Source organism: Myotis brandtii, unplaced genomic scaffold (assembly GCF_000412655.1).
Source record: "Myotis brandtii unplaced genomic scaffold, ASM41265v1 scaffold383, whole genome shotgun sequence".
Taxonomy (NCBI): domain Eukaryota; kingdom Metazoa; phylum Chordata; class Mammalia; order Chiroptera; family Vespertilionidae; genus Myotis; species Myotis brandtii.
This window is the reverse complement of record NW_005364711.1, coordinates 2,202,827-2,223,179: the sequence shown is the minus strand read 5'-3', so window position 1 is coordinate 2,223,179 and position 20,353 is coordinate 2,202,827. Positions and strand designations below refer to the sequence as shown.

The 20,353-nt window shown below is 36.8% G+C and overlaps 1 protein-coding gene across 1 annotated transcript in view; it reads left to right on the top strand.

Annotated features, from left to right (window-relative positions):
* The window catches only part of STXBP4 (syntaxin binding protein 4), a 106,648-nt gene that overhangs the window by 11,056 nt on the left and 75,239 nt on the right, over positions 1-20,353 (top strand). The window contains exons 5-8 of the mRNA XM_005872552.2: positions 5,588-5,684; positions 6,952-7,043; positions 11,775-11,864; positions 15,562-15,627. Of these exons, the coding sequence (XP_005872614.1) occupies positions 5,588-5,684; positions 6,952-7,043; positions 11,775-11,864; positions 15,562-15,627 (345 nt within the window). The remainder of the gene's footprint in view (positions 1-5,587; positions 5,685-6,951; positions 7,044-11,774; positions 11,865-15,561; positions 15,628-20,353) is intronic.

Sequence of the window (20,353 nt, the reverse complement as noted above, 5' to 3'; positions counted from 1 at the left end):
GGGAGAGAACTAGGAAGTGCCTGCTAATGGGGATGGGACTTCCTCTGGGAGGTGATGAAAATTTTCTAGAATTAGTGGGGATTGATACACAACTTTGTGAATATACGGAAAGCCTTTTAACTGTATACTAAAATGGATTTTATGAGATGTGAATTAAATATCAATAAATCTACTATTTATAAAACGAAAAGTCACATCCTTAAAAATATGTCTAAAACTATTCACATTGTGTACTTAAAAAAATATAAAGTAATGGTGTGAAAACATGCCTGAGATTGTCCATAGAAACTCCATAAGACTAGAATATTAAAAAGTGAAAAGTTATGCCCAAAACTGGGAGAAAATATGTATAATACCCATAACGTATAAAATGCTAAATATACAAAGAATTGTACAAATCAATCAGAAAAAGACCCATCAACACTACTCCTAGGTATTTACCCTAAAGGAATTTTTACCCATGTAAAAATTTGTACAAGCTTTGTACAAGAATGTTCATTGCTGCATTGCTGGTAAGCAGAAAACCCCACTGCCCATCTTCAGGAGGATGGGCGAATAAATTGTGGCATATTAATATAATTATTACATTTGTCAGTAAACGTGGATGCATTAATGTCACAGTAGCATATAACCACATGGATGAATAATAAAACGATACTTCAGGATGAAAAATTCAAGTTTCAGAAGGCGATCTGCAGCTTTTTTATGAAGCTTAAAAACAGCAAAACTAACGTTAGGGATATGTATATGTGACAAACCATTTTAAAATAAATAGTATGGAAATTTTAGTATTGGCAGTTTTGTAATTTTAAGATGGATTCATGGATGTTTTATTTTATTGTCCTGATTTAAAATGTATGTTACATACAATATATGCTTTTAGTATACATCAAATCTAATCTAATAAAAGAGAAACATGCAAATTGACCGCACCTCCACTATGCCCCAAGCCACGCCCACCAGCCAATCAGAGCTATTATATGCAAATTAACCCAACTAAGATGGCGGCCAGCAGCCACGGAGCTGGAACAAGCAGGAGGCTTGGTTGCCCCGGCAATGGAGGAAGCCAAGCTTCCCACCTGCTCTGGCCGGCTGTGGCCTCCGCTCAAGGCAACAAAGTTTCAATTATAGAAGAAATAAATCCCAGATATCTGCTTCCAGCCAGCCTCCACTGGGAGCTTGGGTGGCTGGGGGCCGTGGCCAGCCTGCAAACAGCCATAAGCCCCTCACCCAGGATGGCCACACACTCAGGGGGTGAGGATCCCCGCGGGGGGGCTTGGCCAGCCTGCAAACAGTCATCAGCCTCTCACCCAGTCTGGCCAGGCACCCAGGCACCCCAGCAGGACCCCCCATCCTGAAGGAAGTGTGGCCAGCCTGAAAACGGCCCTCAGCCCCTCACCCAGGCTGGCCAGGCACCCCAGCGGGGACCCCCCCCTGATCCGGACACCCTTCAGGGCAAACCAGCTGGCCCCCACCCATGCACCAGGCCTCTATCCTATATAATAAAAGGGTAATATGCAAACTGACCCTAACAGCAGAATGACTGGGAATGACTGGTCACTATGACACACACTGACCACCAGGGGGCAGACGCTCAATGCAGGAGCTGCCCCCTGATGGTCAGTGCGCTCCCACAGGGGGAGCTCTGCTCAGCCACAAACCAGGCTGACGGCTGCCAGTACAGCGGTGGTGGTGGGAGTCTCTCCTGCCTCCTCAGCAGCACTAAAGATGTCCAACTGCAGCTCAGTCCCCCCAGGGAGCGGGCCTAAGCCAGCAGGTGGTCATCCCCCGAGGGGTCCCAGACTGCGAGAGGGCACAGGCCGGGCTGAGGGCCCCACCCCCACCGAGTGCACAAATTTTTGTGCACCGGGCCTATAGTATTATATAATAAAATCTTTGGGAATATTTTTTAAAATATTTTTTATTGAATTTTTTACAGAGAGGAAGGGAGAGTGATAGAGAGTTAGAAACATCGATGAGAGAGAAACATCGATCAGCCGCCTCCTGCATACCCCCTACTGGGGATGTGCCCGCAACCAAGGCACATGCCCTTGACTGGAATTGGAATCGAACCTGGGACCTTTCAGCCAATCAGAGCGACTATATGCCCTATCCACTGAGCCAAACCGGTTAGGGCATCTTTGGGAATATTAAACCAAATGTATGACAGCTGTTACCTACAGGGAGAAGTTCAGAAGGGCTTTTGCAATCTTTTGTTAAATTCATAATCTGATCTAAATATACCTGAATGCTAAACTTTAATATACTATTATAGCAATTTTAAAAAGCATGCAAAAGGTCTAAAATCTACAAAATAGAAAGCTGTGATATGTTGATAGTTTTAAAAAAACCAGAACACTCTATATAGCGTAATTTAATTATTTCAAAATACATAATTTACATATATATTTATATATAAATGCTATGTCCATAGCAAAAATTCAGAAAACTTATACATCAAACTGTTAATAGTGTTGGTCCCTGAAACCGTGTTTTTCAAGGACAGGGATTTGGAAATTTGCCTTGGGGGACATTTGGCAATGTCTGGAGATATTTTTAGTTTTCATAAAAATTAGGAATCACTAACAAAAATTACATCTTAAGACTTTGTATATGAAAATTTAAAACATATTGCTAAGTAATTTGTGAGTTAAAAATATTGCTAATCAACATGGGAAAGATTAATATCACTTGTAATTAGGGGAATTCAAATTAATACACAATGTCTTATTTCATATACAACACATTGACAAAAATTGAAGTGTGAAAGCATAAAATGCTGCTAAGAATGTAGAAAATAGGAGTGCTTATGTCCTAGTTGTGTGCATAAATTGCTTAGTACAACCAATACGGAGAGTTATTTTACAGTATCTATTAAAGTTGACTTTATAAACCCTATGACTCCACATTTCCTCTTCTAGGGATATACTGTAGAGAAATTTTCACACAACTATACAAGGATATATATACATATATATAATTTCTTGTAATAAAAACCAAATTGGAGTAACTATAAAAGCCCATCAACCAGGCTGGTGTGACTCAGCAGTTGAGCATGGACTTATGAACCAGGAGGTCACAGTTCGATTCCAGGTCAGGGCACATGCCTGGGTTGTCGGCACGATCCCCAGTAGGCAGCTGATCAGTGATTCTCATCATTGATGTTTCTCCTCTCCCTTTCTCCCTGAAATCAATAAAAAAATTTTTTTTTCCAAAAAGCCCATCAATCAAGGAATGGGTGATAAATTACAACATTCATACAGTTGGATACCATTTCAAGTTAAAATAATTGAACTAGTTTTGCAAACAATATTGAGCAATTATGAAATCATAACATTGAGGTAAAATAAAAATATTGGTAAGATTATTCTTTCGTACTGTACTATTCATGTACAATTTCAATTGCATAAGAGTACATATTATTAGGGGATGCATGAATTAATGGCATCAAATCATGGACAGGAAGGATACACCAACCTTAGTTGTATCCTGTTGAAGAACAATGAAGAAAGCTTTCAACTAAGTCATCAATGTTTATTTCTTAAAAACATGTATGTCATAGAAATGTACACTTGAAACCTATATGACCCTATTAACGAAGGTCACTCCAATAAATTTATTTAAAATATATATAAATTTCAAACAAATATTAATGGGTACTTAGTGCTAGCAAATACATAGGTGTTCTTTGTGTTATTCTCTTTCCTTTATTTTTATTTGGAATATTTTTATGACTGGAGGCAAAGAACAACAGAAGTTAAGAATCATTATTCCATGTTATTCAAGGCAAATATTTATAAGTGTGTAGACAAGGTAGTCAGATAATGCTAGACTAAGCCCTAGGATCACTTTTAAAGGAATCTTTCCAGATGTTCTCTTTCCTCTTGTCTCCTTCCTTCACTGTGCTAACCACTTGTGCATTTACCCGGTTTGTTGTGGCCATAGTAGATCCTGTACACACTTCTATTAAATTAGATAGTGCACTAATTACAGTTATTTACATGTTATCCTCACTCTGAAGATCATACTAGCAGCTCTATCTTGTTTGGGTGTCCCTTTGCCTGACAAATAGTAAGCACTAAGTAAATATTTGGTAAATGAAATGATGAATGAATGAACAGATTCCAAAGGAGGAAGAAATTTATAAAGGACTATTGCCAATATTAAACTTTGCCTATATTTTAGTCTTGATATGATTGACACAGAATATGTTCTTGCCAGAATTCAACAATAGGGCATCAATGGGGCCCTATGCATTAGTTAAGGTTAGAATTTGCTATAAATAACTGGAAAACCTAAAATAACAGTGGTTTCCATTAGAAATTTACTTCTCTCACACCTAAAAGAAACCTGAAAGAAGATAATCCAGGGCTGGCCTGCAGGTTCCACAGTGTTGGGGTCCCATGTCCCAACTATCGTCTTTCTGCTCCCCCATCTTTATTGAGGTTGCTCATGAACCACAATGACCACTTGAATTTCAGCAACCAACCAACCTCTTTCCCTCCCTTCCATTCATCTTCCTTTTTGTTTTCTTTTATTTAAGGCCAAAGAGAGGAGGAAAGGGGACAGGAAGTGCCTACTGCTACCTTTGAAAGACTCCCCAGAAGGTCCTTACTGCACTTCTCCTTGTATCTCCTTGGCCTGCACATAGTCACATGGCCTCATCAAGCTGAAAAACAGGGATATCTTTTAGCTGGATGACAATATTTCTAGCTAAATATTGTCATTCTGTTACTAAGGAACAAGGAGAGAATAGACATTGGAGTACAACTAACAGTTTCTGAATTTTTAATCAGCTATGGTTGCTAAAAGGAGAAGGTAGAGAAAAGCTTTTCAGAGAAAGCTTTTTAGTTTACTATTTATGTAAGTCTACTCATAAACAAGCCAAAAATGAGAATATTTTGTATGTTGATCAGTTTTCATCAACTTTTTTTTTTTAATGTATTTTTATTGATTTCAGAGAAGAAGGGAGAGGGAGAGAGAGATAGAAACATCAATGATGAGAGAGAATCTTTGATCGGCTACCTCCTACATGCCCCACACTGGGATCGAGCCTGCAACCCCGGCCTGTGGCATGTGCCCTAACCGAGAATTGAACCATGACCTCCTGGTCCATAGGTCAATGCTCAATCACTGAGCCACACTGGCCAGGCCAGTTTTCATCAACTCTATTTTTGGTCTCAAGTTTACAAGATATTAACAAAATCTCCATGCTTTAGAGTGCTACTTGTAGAAATTCATGTTAAATTAGATTTCATAGGATTTACTTGCTATTTTTCTCTTGCCACATCACATATTTTAAACCAGTAGAGAGTTTGGGTTTGGGTTCTAGGACTATGCTCATAAATTTAGGATCAGCTAAAGTGTTAGCCTTGGGAGGGGGGAACAGTTGAGGTGGTGGTGGAATCAGGAAGCTACTATTTTATAGAAAATTAATCCATAGTCAGCAGACTTTCTTTGTACATCTAATTCTGGTCACTGTTCCTGAGATTGATTCTTTTCCCTGGACTATGAAATAAAGTTCTAATGAAAAGTTTTATTCTTTGGAGATTTGAAAATTGCCTCACACAAGTCCTTTTCTTTCCAGGCTCTAAATTATCTTGGTATTCAGCCCACAAAGGAGCAACACCAAGCCCTGAGACAGCAAGTGGCAGTAGACCCACAGGGGACAGTGTCTTTTGGAGGTAATATTAGGTACATTGTGTTAATCCAGCAATTTTCAACCGGTGTGCCGAAACATTTTTGAAAACACGCAATACCTGACTACGTAGTCATGGGCCTGACCTCTTTTCTCTTAGATTGTCAAATTAAAAAATGACAACAGCCAACATAATAGCCGATGGTGTGAATGAATCAAAATTATACCTATTTTTTTTGTCAGATCGCCAAAAAATATATTTTTTGGTGTGCCACAGGATTTTAATAGTTACTTTATGTGTGCCATGAGATGAAAAGGGTTGAAAATCACTGTAATATCACAGAAAATTACTTAAAGGGTCATTGTGACTCATTTTTATTGAGTTCCTCTTTAGAAAGAGAGAGAAAAAAAGACCACATTTATTTCAAATTCCTCGATCAGTACTCTGAAAAACTCAGCTAGAATTCCTGGTTGGCAGTATCAGATAAATAGAAAAAGAAAAGGAATTCCGAAAAAGGGAAATATTGCAAGAGCGGAAGGAAACTTCAGATAAACCATAATTAGCATGTTTAAAAAGATAAGCAAAGATAAAGAATTCATGAAATAAGAGTAGTATACTGTCAAATAGGAACAATCGGAGAACATTAAAAGAATCCTTGGAAACTAAAGACGTCGTAGTCAAAATAAAGACCTGTGAGGGTAGGCAGATGAATAGGTCACGCTCCACGTCTAAAGAAGCATCGGGCAGTGCTGGGTAACGATCAGGAGGATGTGCCTCTGAGTCAGACCTTAGATGGAATCCTGTTCTGCTACTTATTTTGTCAAGTGGCCTCGGGGATTTTAGAAGTTAACTTGTTATAGCCCCAGACTGCAAAACTGAGAGGATAAGAGAACCTGCCTTGTAAAATTCTGAGGGTGCAATTGCAAAGCACCGGGCCTAGCATAGAGAGGCTTTACGTAAACATTAGCTGCCAATAGTATTATTATTAAACCTCGGGTTCTTCCAGCTAGAAAAACTGTTAATCATGACATTGTCCTGTTTCAGAAAAGGTTCTACTCATAATTTAAGGGTTGGAGGAATAGTTATGCCAGTGGTATACATTTGCTTTGTAATTATCTTAACTGATGTACTGACTTCAGCAAACCTAAAGGAAGTTAAAACCAGTTTCTTTTTATTTGAACTTATATTTATCTGTCCCTTCAGTTAATACTGTTTTAAGGCAACTTTGTTATAACACATAGCTTCAACTTCCTAGATGAGCTATGTTTAGATGAGGTTAAATAGTTTCTTACTGAAACGTGTTCCATTTTAGATTTTGTCCAGGTTGCCCGAAACTTGTTTTGCTTGCAGTTGGATGAAGTAAATGTTGGTGCGCGTGAAATGTCCAGCATATTAGACTCACAGGTAGAGTATTCCCTACAGAACTGTCTTGACTGTCTTGTCCTCAATGTTACGGGTCATGTATGTGGGCTTTTTTTCATTTTCATTGTGTTTTTTGTTGTTGTTGTTGATTTTAAATATATTAGTATTTGTATCGATTTCAGAGAGGAAGGAGAGGGAGAGAAAGATAGAAACATCAATGATGAGAGAGAATCATTGATTGGCTACCTCCTGCATGCTCCATACTGGGGATCGAGCCCACAACCTGGGCATGTGCCCTTGACAGGAATCTAACCCAGGACCCTTTAGTCCGCAGGCCGACGCTCTATCCACCGTGTCAAACCAGCTAGAGCTTCACTGTTTTTTTCTAAGTTGTACAAATAATACATGCTTCTTGGATAAATTTACAAAATATACATTAATTTAAAATCAAAAATAACATTTTGTCTTGATCTCCTCCATTGTTTTCTTTCTGCCAGACAGTCCTCAAAGCTACAGAACCCACATTTGCTGAGAAAAGGCACGTACATGAAGTGGGGAATTCAGAGTACTTCGTGTGAGCATGCAAAGCTTTCCTAGCAGCTGCAAAGAAATAGTCATGCTCCAAATTAGTAATTTACTTCCTTCTTACCAATATGATTTTAGGGCAGATAAGCATGTATTCAGTCTGTGATACCTTGACAGCAAAAGCAAAGTGCTCATGGTAGTTGTGCAAGGTCTTCTGCAGGCCAGCAATTTACTGTTTGTAGCTTCAGATCAAAGGTTGGACAATAGTCATTGTATTAATTTATAAGATTTCCAAAAAAAATAAAAAAGATTTCCTTTGTTGTATTGTACTTTTCAGCACATGGAAGATATCCCCATTAAATGTTGGTTTTTCAGTTTTTTTCCTCAGATATCCACAAAAAGAATGCATTTTACTTCACTACCGTCACATGTAAACTTGAAACAAACGTCTCAAAGCATCACTTACCTTTTCTACATCAAGGCATTCTTATTTAATATTCAGTTCCATTTGATTAAATTTTTGGTCTTACAATTCACTGATGAGTTTGTGCCACAATTTGGAAAATACTATAAAAATCCTTTGGGCAGCATGGATGGACCTGGAAAATATTATAGTAAGTGAAATAAGCCAATATGAGAAAGACAAATACCACAGGATCTCGCTTATTTGTGGAATCTAATGGACAAAATGAATTGACCAATAATAAGACCCAAAGCATGGAGGCATGGAATAGACTGATATAGCTCATTGTGTGTGGTGGGGAAGGGAGGCGTGGGGGAGGGGGAGAGACAAGGAGAGATAAACCAAAGAACTTATACATTTATATGCATAGTCCATGGACATGGGCAATAGGGTAGTGAAGATCTGGGGGGTGGCCAGGGGCTGGGAGGAGGGGAACAAAGGTGGGGGGAGGAATGGGAGATATCTGTAATACTATCAACAATTAAAAAGATTTTTTAAAAAATACTATAAAAATCATTGCTTGTCAAGCAACTCAGCAGAAACAAATAAAAACTATTTCATTATTTTGTAGTATATTGTTTTTTGAGTTAAACAACAGTAGAATACCTTGTCTGAAGTTTATCAATTGATCTGTGGTTAGGATGCTGACAGTCTGTAAAGGTGGGGAAATTCCACTATGGTTATGCCCTCAGTTATTTTGTCACACACACACATACAAAAAATCAGATTTTATAATCCATCTGTTAAGGATGCTTTTTGCTTTCTTTACTCGCATGTGTCCATTTTTGGGGTTGTCTTTTTCTTGATTTATTTCTTTAAAATATTTTTACTGGTGCATAATGGACACACAGTAAAGTACAAAACTCTCAATTGTACAACTTGATGAATTTCTGTTCGTGTCTCATGTGTAATCACCACTCAAAAGGCTCCTTCGTGCGAACTTTCCAGTCCACCGTGGCTCCCACTTTCACAATTGAGCAAACCACTCGTTTGATTTTTATCAGTATAGATTACTTTCGCCTATTCTTGAACTTCATGAGTAGAATCATGCAATATGTATTCTTTTGGAACTAGCTTCTCTTGCTTATCATTTTGTCTAACTCAAAAGATTTCTTGAGATACTGTCTTTTAGGAAGGAAGAATTGCTGAGTCATTATAAGTCAGTCCTACTTTTGTTTAGTTGACAAAAAACATTGGGTTTGAGAATAATATGGCATTTAGAACCAAAAATATAATTATCTTACTGTTGCTCTAATTATCATTGGTATATAAAAAATTTACATATTGCTACACCTGCTGCTGGTCCAGAGTTACACACAGAAAAGGGAAGTTTGGAACATCCTCGCTCCCCTTAATATAATGGGTTTACCACACTCATTAAGTACCATAAACAGATTATCTTAAAATCACAGAGAGAATATGCTAAATTCCCTAATGTAGAAGTTTCAAAATTTAGCTTCTTGCTAAATCAGTTTAGTGGATTGCAACCACCATTTCAACAAGTGAAATAGAATAGAGTGGAAAATACCAAGGTGAACTGTATGTGATACTGGCTCATGATATAAATGATATTCTCACTATGTGTAGCAGTAAATACTTCATAGCCACTTCACTACACTCATCTGTAAAATAGTAAATATGTGTTGAACAAGTACAATGTGCATGGCATTGTGTTAGGTGTTTTGGTGCATGTTATTAAAATAAATAAGACTCTAACCACTATGTTGTACACATGAAACTAATACAAAATAATATTGAATGTAAACTATAATTGGAAGGAAAAAAAAAAAGACAAGTAAAACTCCAGCCTATCCCTCAAGAAATTAAGGTATAGTGTAAGGAAATTTATATACACAAATAATTATTGTTTAAAAATGCATTGTGCCCTAGCCAGTTTGGAGCAGTGGATAAAGCGTTGGCCTGTGGACTGAAGGGTCCAGGTTTGATTCCGGTCAAGGGCATGTACCTTGGTTGCAGGCTCAATCCCCAGCCCTCATCAGGGGGCATATAGGAGGCAACCAATCCATGTGTCTCTCTCACATTGATGTTTCTTTCTCTGTCTCTCCCTTCTGCTTTCTCTAAAAAAATTAATGGAAAAATATCCTCTGGTGAGGATAAATAATAAAAATAAAAAATGCATTGTGTGAGCCCTGACCAATGTGGCTCGGTTGGTTGAGTGTAGTCCCATGCACCAAAAGGTCACTGGTTCGATTCCAGGTCACGGCACATGCCCAGGTTTTGGGCTTGATCCCAGTAGGGGGCATGCAGGAGGCAGCCAATCCATGTTTCTCTCTTACATTGATTTTTTTTCTCTCTAAAAAAATCAATTAGAAAAAACATTTTAAAAATGCTTTATGTGATAAGGCCATAATAATAAAAGAGCTTCGAACATTCAGAGAAGATTCATGACAGAGTTGGCCTTTGAGTGAGTTTTGAATGATAAATAGGATTTTATCTGCTCAAGAGGTAAACAGAAGTGTAGAGTACTTGCATGAACAACAACAAATATATATGTATAATGTGATGGTAAGCAGAGAATGATCTACTTTTTAAAAAGACAATCTAGTACATGCAGGACAGTAAAGGAAGTTAGGCCTGAAAGGGTAAATATTAAATTAGAAGTGTGCACTTTACTAACAGTCAGGAACCATTAGGGAGAACAGAGACATCACCAAAGTAATATTTTAGAAATAATGATCTTATAATCGTGTTGGTTATATCAGAAGAGGATGGAACTGGTGGTAGATAGTCTAGGTAGGGGACAAAGAAGAGTCCAAATATAGAATAATAAATAAATAGAGGAGGCGGGTGTAGTATGGTCAGATAACTTGAGGAAATGCAACCATTTATTAAATAATATTTCCTTTTGGGATGTTCAAAATGCTCATTAGCATATAAAGGCTATTGGAACATGGCAGGAAAGTTAATTTTTCCAAGTCTTATATTTCTCTAAGATTGTCCTTGTTTTCTACCTTGCAATTATCTGTAAGAGAGATTGTCAGCTTTGCTATTTTTTTGTTGTTGTTATTCACTTGTGCATGAATTATTAATATTATCTTCAATACACAGTTTCTGTGCAGAAATCTTTTTAAGCCACTTGACTGTTATGTTACATTGTGTTTAATTAAAGCAAGACACAAGCTCAATTAATGTACTTTACTGGGTTTAGATAAACAATCTTGGTTTATAATGCCCAGTATCTTGTTAGCCTTGGAGACTATGTGCTTGGTTGGAGTGGATGTCTTTAGGGAATAGTTTATGTTGATAGCTCATGAAGTTGTTTTAATATTATAAACACAACTCTTGAGCCCTATCTGGTTTGGCTCAGTGGATAGAGCGTCGGCCTGCAGACTGAAGGGTCCCAGGTTCCATTCCAGTCAAGGGCATGTACCTTGGTTGCCGGCACATCCCCAGTAGGGGGTGTGCAGGAGGCAGCTGATCGATGTTTCTACTCTCAATCCCTCTCCCTTCCTCTCTGTAAAAAAAATCAATAAAATATATTTTAAAAAAATAAACACACTCTTGGAATTTGGACTTTTAAGGAAAATTGTATCGTTAATTAAGAATCATAAAGATGACAACAGAGTGTGTATATCTGATCATCATCTAAATTCTGTTAATAACAACAATATAAGATTAAGTACAAATGGGTGAAGTTACCCCAGATTACGTTAACATTCTCTTTTACCCGATCAAATGACTCCTAAGCCTTGTCAAAAAGGATTTCTGTGTTCTCATAATCAGCATGTAAGGTATAATTTTCTCTTGTATTTTAATGTTGACAGTTTATTGCCTGTGATTCCTTAGAAGCAGATGATGTGGAAAGGCTTAAGCGTGAAAGAAATGATGCCTTAGAAGAAGTGAATGCACTTAAGGTAATCTCCAATTTAGCTTTCTTACATTTTCTCTAGAAAAAAAGAAAAAGGAAATTATCTTGTGTTGAATTCTGAAGTATTGGGGCTTAGTTTTATTTTTAATTAATGAATGTTAATATGAAATAGCTTAATATCAATTTTGGTCAGTATTGAATATTAATGTCATAATTGCTATTTATTTCTTCAGTTGATCCTTAGAGAGTTAATTTTTTAGTTCACACACACTTTTCATTTATATTTTACAGTATACGTAAGATTCAGTGTGAACAGTGGTTTTTACTTGTAACTTTTGATTTGGCTACTTCTCACCCTTGTTATTTTTTCTCACATTGGTGGCAAGGATGAGGAGCCCACAAAGCATGCCATGACAATTTTGGGTCCTCAGATGTTCATTGGGAAATACATTTTCTCCCCTGTTCCTAGGCATGCCTCTGGGACACCTTGGTATGCTAACATAATTTGGAGTAAAGGCAATATGATTTGAGGAAAGAAAAACCATACAATATATCCCAAATATACATTAAGATTTTGATTCTCTTTATATGTTTTCATTCTGTGTTTAGTAGAATATTAAGTTTCAATTATATCCTTATTTTTATGGAAAGCCATTAATGTTTTTAAATCTTCAAGAAAAGCAACATAACTCCTTGATTTACTATTAAGTCAACATAGCTCTATATTTTAATATTATTTTAAAGTATTGCCTTAAATAAGTGAAACTCTATTATTTATTTAATTTTTATTAAAGCAAAATCATTAAACTCATAAAAAGAAAGAAATTCCCTTGCTACCTTATTTTCTAAATTTCAATCTCTAGAGGAAGCCATTGTTAAACATTTCTTGTTTATCCTTTTGTAGACTTCCTCTAGATAGCCATTTGTATTTCTAAAAAATGAATGTATGTTCAGGTATCCCCAAAAAAGTATACACACTTTGAATACTAATAATTATTAATTCCAATGGGTTAAATCTGAAAAGAAGGGACTATCAATTGAGCTGTCAAAAAGGTATATGTATACATTTTGGGGAATGCCCTATATAAAAATATATTAACTATACATAAAATATATAAATATATGTTATATAAGTATATTAATATATTTTTAACTTTTACAAAATCATTTAATACAAGGTACACTCTTTTACAACTTGCCTGCTTTATTCTCTTTGTCAACATGTGTTAGGCTACTTTTCTAGTTAATAGACTAGTACACAGATATGCCAAATTCTTTTTAATGGCTCTCCTATCATCACATGGTTCTGTCTTATGTTATTTAGCCAGTTTCTTAATGATGAATAGTTAGGCTATTTTAAGTTTTCCATTATTAAAATTAATTCCATCATAAATCGCATTGTAGATATATCTTTGCATGATTGTGCAGTTGTAAAAGTACAAATGGAATAAATTACTGAAAGTGAAATTGTTTTCTCAAGGGATACAGACATATTAAAATTTTATGTGTGTTACCAAATTCTCTATCCAAAGGCTTTAGCAATTCATGTTTCTTCCAAATGTATGTGAGCATTACTAAAGAAGTATTTTCTATACTTTTTATTATAACTTAAAACCATTGTCTTTCCACATTTTCTGGTATAAATTTAGTTTTAAAAATACATTTAGTTTTAAAAATAGATTGACAATAGTTCTTTTACATCCTTGTAGAAAATATCTCCACTATTGGTTACCTTGGTAAAGTAACATTTTTATAAAGTTTGTCTCTGCATAAACCATTAAATTTATGGTTCATCAGAATTTCCAGAGGCTCTCAGATCTTCTTCATTCCCTTAATGTTTTCATTGCTAAATTTAGTGATACATTCAGTGACTATCAACCTTATTATTAGAATTGTAATTTAAAACTATACTTATGTAACATTTAAACAAGCTCCTCTGAGGAGCTGTTCAATAAATCGGAATTCATATTTAAGCTTTATGAAATATAACTGAACATATCCTAGTGTGAAATTTCCTTTACCTCAAAACCTATCTATTGGCTGAGAACCACTTGTTTAGCTATATAAAAAGAGTATATACAGCAATAAATATTTTTATTTGCGATAAAATATTGTTTGTACTTAATTATTCTACTTAAATTATACACACACAAAGAAATAGACATTGTTAAATGAAGTTCATAGAGTGTGTGAGTAGTCTCTCATTGCTTCTCATTATCCTGTGACATCTCTAATCTTTATGTCTGATTTAAGGTACAAACAAAAATGAAACCAAGATAATTTGATGCTAATGTCTAATTTTATTTTGTGAGAATGATTTTTTTAAATATTTTTTTTTATTGATTTTTTACAGAGAGGAAGGGAGAGGGACAGAGAGTCAGAAACATCGATGAGAGAGAAACATCGATCAGCTGCCTCCTGCACACTCCCCACTGGGGATGTGCCCGCAACCAAGGTACATGCCCTTGACCGGAATTGAACCTGGGACCCCTGAGTCCGCAGGCCGACGCTCTATCTACTGAGCCAAACCGGTCAGGGCGTGAGAATGATTTTTTAAAGTGCTATGGCTTTATTTAACTTAAAGCCTTTCTGCAGAGTTCACATTGGTACTGCTTTGCAAAGCTGAATGGAAATAGCTATATTTTCCATTTACAGATGCAAAAAACTAGGACAGAAAGAGTGAAGGTGACTTGCCAGAGCATAAAGGCACGGCAGCCAGCAGTCTCCTGGCTCCTGGTCTGTGGCAGATGCATAAGATTGCTACAGTATATTCATCTCCATATACCTTCACTTTATCTCTTAGACGAGGATGAGCTGAAATACTCCACCAAGCAGATCATTTCTTACAGACATTGCAGTGTTGCCATGAGTATTTACTACTCAGTTTAATCTCCAAGCAATTCCTGTTCAAGTTTATAGTAAAATGGTTCCTAAATTATTCTTAGTTTATCTGATTTGATCAATAAAATGTGGACTTATTTATGCTATACTTAAAAGTGAACATTTTAAGGTATATGCTCAATTTTAAGTTCAAAGATGATAATATTTGGTTGGCATGCATAATATTCTGTTTGAAGAACTACCATTTTATATTTTGGTTACACCAGTCGTATCTTAATTTTTATGGATGATCTTCCAAGAATAAGCTAAATTAGAAAAATGATATTCAACTCAGTTTCATGTCCTCTTTAATATAGTAAGAGAGACTTCTGAATTATAATAATGCTCTTCAATTTGGAAGCACTTTGACAATGATAGTTATTACCCAAAATTTAGTTAATATTTACATATTTTGAACTTGACTGACTTTGGACCTCAGATTCTGAGACTTTACAAAATGGCTAAAGAGAAAATACATTTTCATCACAATTCTGCTGTAAATAACTAATTACTTTCATATGGTATTTATAGTAATAAAAGGGTAATATGCTAATTAGACCGGACATCCTTCCGGATGAAGCTGGGTTGAAGGGAAGCCCGGGTCCCGGGTGCCAGAGGGAAGCTGGTACCGGCAGCCAGGGGAAGGAAGGCCTACTCTTGCATGAATTTCATGCATTGGGCCTCTAGTATATGTGTGTGTGTGTGTGTGTGTGTGTGTGTATAGCCAGAAAAGTGATGGAATTACATTTTCAGATTGTAGCAGTGGCTATTTGGGGAATTTATAAATTTTAAAACAAAGCTCTAAGAATGATACCATTCATATATTTATAACAAATTATTAATTTAGTGGTTTTTAAATATAGGAAAAATTATTTGAATCAGAAAGACAAAGGAAACAATTGACAGAAGAACTCCAAAATGTGAAACAAGTAAGTGCATGTATTGTCTATATGTGTTTTGTGTGTGTGTGTAAACATATGAGGTATAGTTGTAAAGCAATGATGCTGTATAACATCCTAGAGTTGATGGATGTGAGCAACAGAGACTGTACCTGTCCTGAAGGACTGTTACTACTGCTCAAAAAAATGATAAAACTTCTCTCAACTTACTTTCAAAACCAGATATCCATGGGCTGAAGTGATCATTCTCATTGCTTTTCCATTCTTTTCTTTCTCTTATATTTTTCCCTTTTCATCTGTTACTCAGATCTCATATTATTAAAGATAAAAAGAGACAAGCAATAAATTAAATAACCCTGCAAGACAGAGCATTTTTTACATTTATTTTTTTAGTAATAAAAGGTAAAAATTTAGGCCCTGACTGGGTAGCTTAGTTGGTTAGAGCATTATTCTGATACACCAAGGTTTTAGGTTCGATCCCTGGTCAGGGCACATACAAGAAGTAACCAATGAATGCACAAATAAGTGGAACAACAAATCAGTGTTTCTCTCTCTCTCAAATCAATCAATAAAATCTTTTTTAAAAAGTAAAAATTTATTTTCACTTTGCATCATTTTTCAAAGAATTTTAGGACACTTACAACAAAACAGATACAATGACATTATCATAAAACAGATATATAGATAACAAACAAGTAAAATAATCAGAGTAGAAATTTAAGAGAACATTGGTAGAGATCAGTGGCATCACCTGGCTTTGAATCTCCCCAACATCACCCCCCTGGAAAACATAAAGCCACTAGTGTAAATAAAATCAGACAGGCCCCATACCTTCAATAGGACTGTGTGACAGAGAGCACCACAGCCTGCAGACACATATAAAAATGTGCTTTAAACAACCAGACAAAGCTTTGCAGCTCGCTGGCCACTGGAACCTGGAACTCAAAGAGCAGAGCAGGTGGGGCTTCAGATGCTAGAAAAGAGCTGGGAAACAGAGCAACTCAAAGTACAAATAGTCACCCCCAGAAAGAGAAAACGGAGCAATCGATGCCAAAATCCTGAGCTAGGCCACGACTCCGTGGTTCTCAGGACTCGAGAAAGTGTGTGCAACCTGAAGTGTCAGCCTCCCGAGTCTTGGCTTCTCAGGGAGAATCATAAGCAGAGAAGGGGTGGTACTCCTGGGAGATGAGGAAAGGAAGAGAGAGGCGGACATTGAATACCCCTCTCCAGTACTGTGTGAACTTGAATCAAGGGGGGAAAGAAGGACTGGAAACACAGAAAGTAAAGAGATTCTATTAAAAATGTGTGTGTGTGTGTGTGTGTGTGAGAGAGAGAGAGAGAGAGAGAGAGAGAGAGAAATTCTCCAGAGATCTCTCTTCTCAACAATGTCATCAGTTTGACTCAAATAAACTTTTATGAAAATTAAAAAAGAAGGGGCATATATAAGGGGGAGAAATAAGGATCTGGCATAAATGAAGAAAAATAAGACTTGTCAGACCTCCTCCATCTACCCGCTCCACAACCATCCACAACATGATCCATAGAGGAAATTGCACAGAAGAGGGTGCTGTTGAACCGGGAACTCTTTCTATGCAAGAAGTGGACTAGGGAAATAAATCTGTCCCCAAGATTACAAAACAATGGTAAAAATCAGGCAATGTGAAGTAAAGCGTTCCTCAGACCACTAATTAAATGTGTTCCTCTTCAGAACATTCCAAGCACAAGGCTAACCAAAACTGTACTACAGCACTCCAGACTCAAGTATCCTCAAGCAAGCATTTGGCATTAAGAATCCGAAATTTAAAAACTAAGACTAGAAATTGAACAAAACAAAAACAACCCTCGAAGAAATGAAATGAGAGTTGATAAAACTTAGGAAAGAAAGAAAAAAAATTGGAAAACACAAAATCATATTAGAAAAGAAAACTAAATTACAAGTTGCCCTAGGAAGAATGTACTAGTATTCAAATGAAAAGGCATGGAAGGAAACTAGAAAAATAACCAGGGAAATTAGAATGAAATAAATAAAAGAGTTTCTTGAAGTCAATAAAAGCAACTGGACAGCACTACTATTTAGAACCATAATCCAAGAAAACTTTCCAGACATAAAGGAAGACCTGAATGTTATTGGGTATTGGGGCCTGGAAAGATCAGCTCTAGAACATAAAGTAAAACTATGAGACTTTCAAAAAAAAGTGCCTCCAAGTGAAAAGATCAAATAGCTTACAAAGGCCAGCATCAACCTTCTCAACAGAACATGTAAAGCAGTAGTAGAGCAACATTTTCAAGAAACTAAAGGAAAGAAAGTATAAACCAAAAATATAGTACAGGGGCAAGCTGGCACTCAGATGTCAAGGCTGTAGAAGCACGGTGTGTATAGTACACATACATGGTTTCTCAGGGGAATTTAAGCCAACCTTTGGCAACCTATCCCCAAGCTATGTAAGTGGCTGCAGAGTATATAATAATCACCCCAGTATTTGTGTTCCATGTTTGACAGTCTAGGATTGAGTTGGAAAAGAATTGCAAACAAATCTTGAACTATTTTAAGGGTGTTTGTTTTAGGGGTATGGTCAAAACAGTTCTGAAACTATTTTAAGATGTATTATAGGTTTCAGAACATGGGTTGATCGTTGTTGAAGTCCAGAATCTCATTGAAAAAGCAAAGAAATAGAAAATAGAATGAAGGAAGTCAAGAAAGAATTTTGTGGAAAGAATTGGAGGTATTGTTGTGAGTGCATCATTTCTAAAATATATGTATATGTGCATATATGAATGTATATGTGCACTTGAATATATGTATGTATGTAGATAATATTTGTGTGCAGGTGTGTGTGTGTGTGTGTGTGTGTGTGTGTGTGTGTGTCCGTGTCCATAGTTCTGTCAACTAAGGAGCCAGGAAGCAAATATCCCAATAGCATAACCAAGTGCCCAGATTCCAGTCCCCACTAAAAGGAACCCTTGGAGAAATGACTGATTTCAGGTCTGGGGGAGGGTAAGTACAAGATGAGCCTGGAATATGTTATACCAGAAAATAAGGAAGTGTTCACAATGCAGGGAGCATGTCACAAGAAACCAGCTTGGGGGCGGGGGGGGCGAGGGAGGGGCTCCCATTGGCCAAATCTGGAAGTACTTGAGACCAAGATAATTAAGTACAGTAATGAATTACAAACCATCAAAAAAGAAGTAATTCAGGAGTCCATACAATTTTAATTGGAGGAAAGGAGGGCTCTTTGCTTGTTATCGTCGGTTGAGTGCCAGCCGGTAACTGCGGAGTGGCTGTTAGATTTGGGAAATCGGCATTCTGCATCTGTTTTAGTAAAAACTTGGATCAGACTAGAATCATCAGATACTAAATCTAGGGAGAAATTTTGATGAAGAGAAGAATATTTACATATTAACGATTTTAATGTTGCTCTCTAGAAATTGCTTATTGTAAGCGGAAAATAGTAACTACACAGTAGTGAAATCAGACAACTCCATCACGTGTTAAAATTTGATATCAGATGGGCATGTGTGACTTCTTTTTTTTAATTTCCATCTTCTGTTTCTTCATTTAAAAGCAAAAATGGAACGTACTTATTTATTTTTAATGTTAATTCATTTGTGTGTGTTTTTTTGTTTTTGTTTCTGTATTGTTGAACATATTACATAGTTCCTCCTTTTCCCCCATTAACCTCCTCCAGCCCGCTCCAGTCCTCCCCACTACCCCAGCCCCTCACCACTCCATTGTCCTGTCCACTGGTTATGCATATATGCATACAAATTCATTGGGACAAGTGTTGGCAATGTTGTGGAGAAAAGGGAACCCTGGTGTGGGTGTGACTTCTAATGTGACACCTTGAAAAGGACAAAACAGCACCTTGTAGCATTATGGCTGAGAATGTATAACCTGGACCTGGCTAGGAGGAAATGCCAGACAAACCTAAAAGGAGGGACAGTTTTATTTTTTTTAAAGGTGTGTGTGTGTGTGTGTGTGTGTGTGTGTGTGTGTGTGTGTGTGGCTGTATGCATACAAATTCATTGGGACAAGTGTTGGCAATGTTGTGGAGAAAAGGGAACCCTAGTGTGGGTGTGACTTCTAATGTGACACCTTGAAAAGGACAAAACAGCACCTTGTAGCATTATGGCTGAGAATGTATAACCTGGACCTGGCTAGGAGGAAATGCCAGACAAACCTAAAAGGAGGGACAGTTTTATTTTTTTTAAAGGTGTGTGTGTGTGTGTGTGTGTGTGTGTGTGTGTGTGTGTGTGGCTGTATTCTTCAGAAATGCCAATACTATAAAAAAAATAGAAGAAAGGTGATAAAAGGCTAGGTTCCAGGTTAAAAGAGGCTAAACATCTCTGAACACTAAATACAATCCTGACCCTAGATTGGATCCTGCACTGGAATGGGGGAAATGCTGTAAAGGATACAATTGCATCAACAAACAAAATTGGAATGCAATGGATCAATGTTAAATTTCCTAAATTTGGTAATTATAGTGTGGTATGTAAGAGACTATCCTGCTGTACTGAAGTGTTTAGGGGTAAAGAGACATGGTGTCTGTAACACCCTCAAATGGTTAAGAAAAAAATTAGGTGTGTGTATTTATTTATGTGTATTATCTATACAGTACACACATGTACATGTGTGTGCCTATGCTTGTGTATATATAAAAAACACTGCAGAATTTTGCCACTTTGCACCACTTCCATCCCTGGTCCAGCCATCACAGCTCCTGCCTGGGTTGCAGTTATCACTGCCCACCAGCTC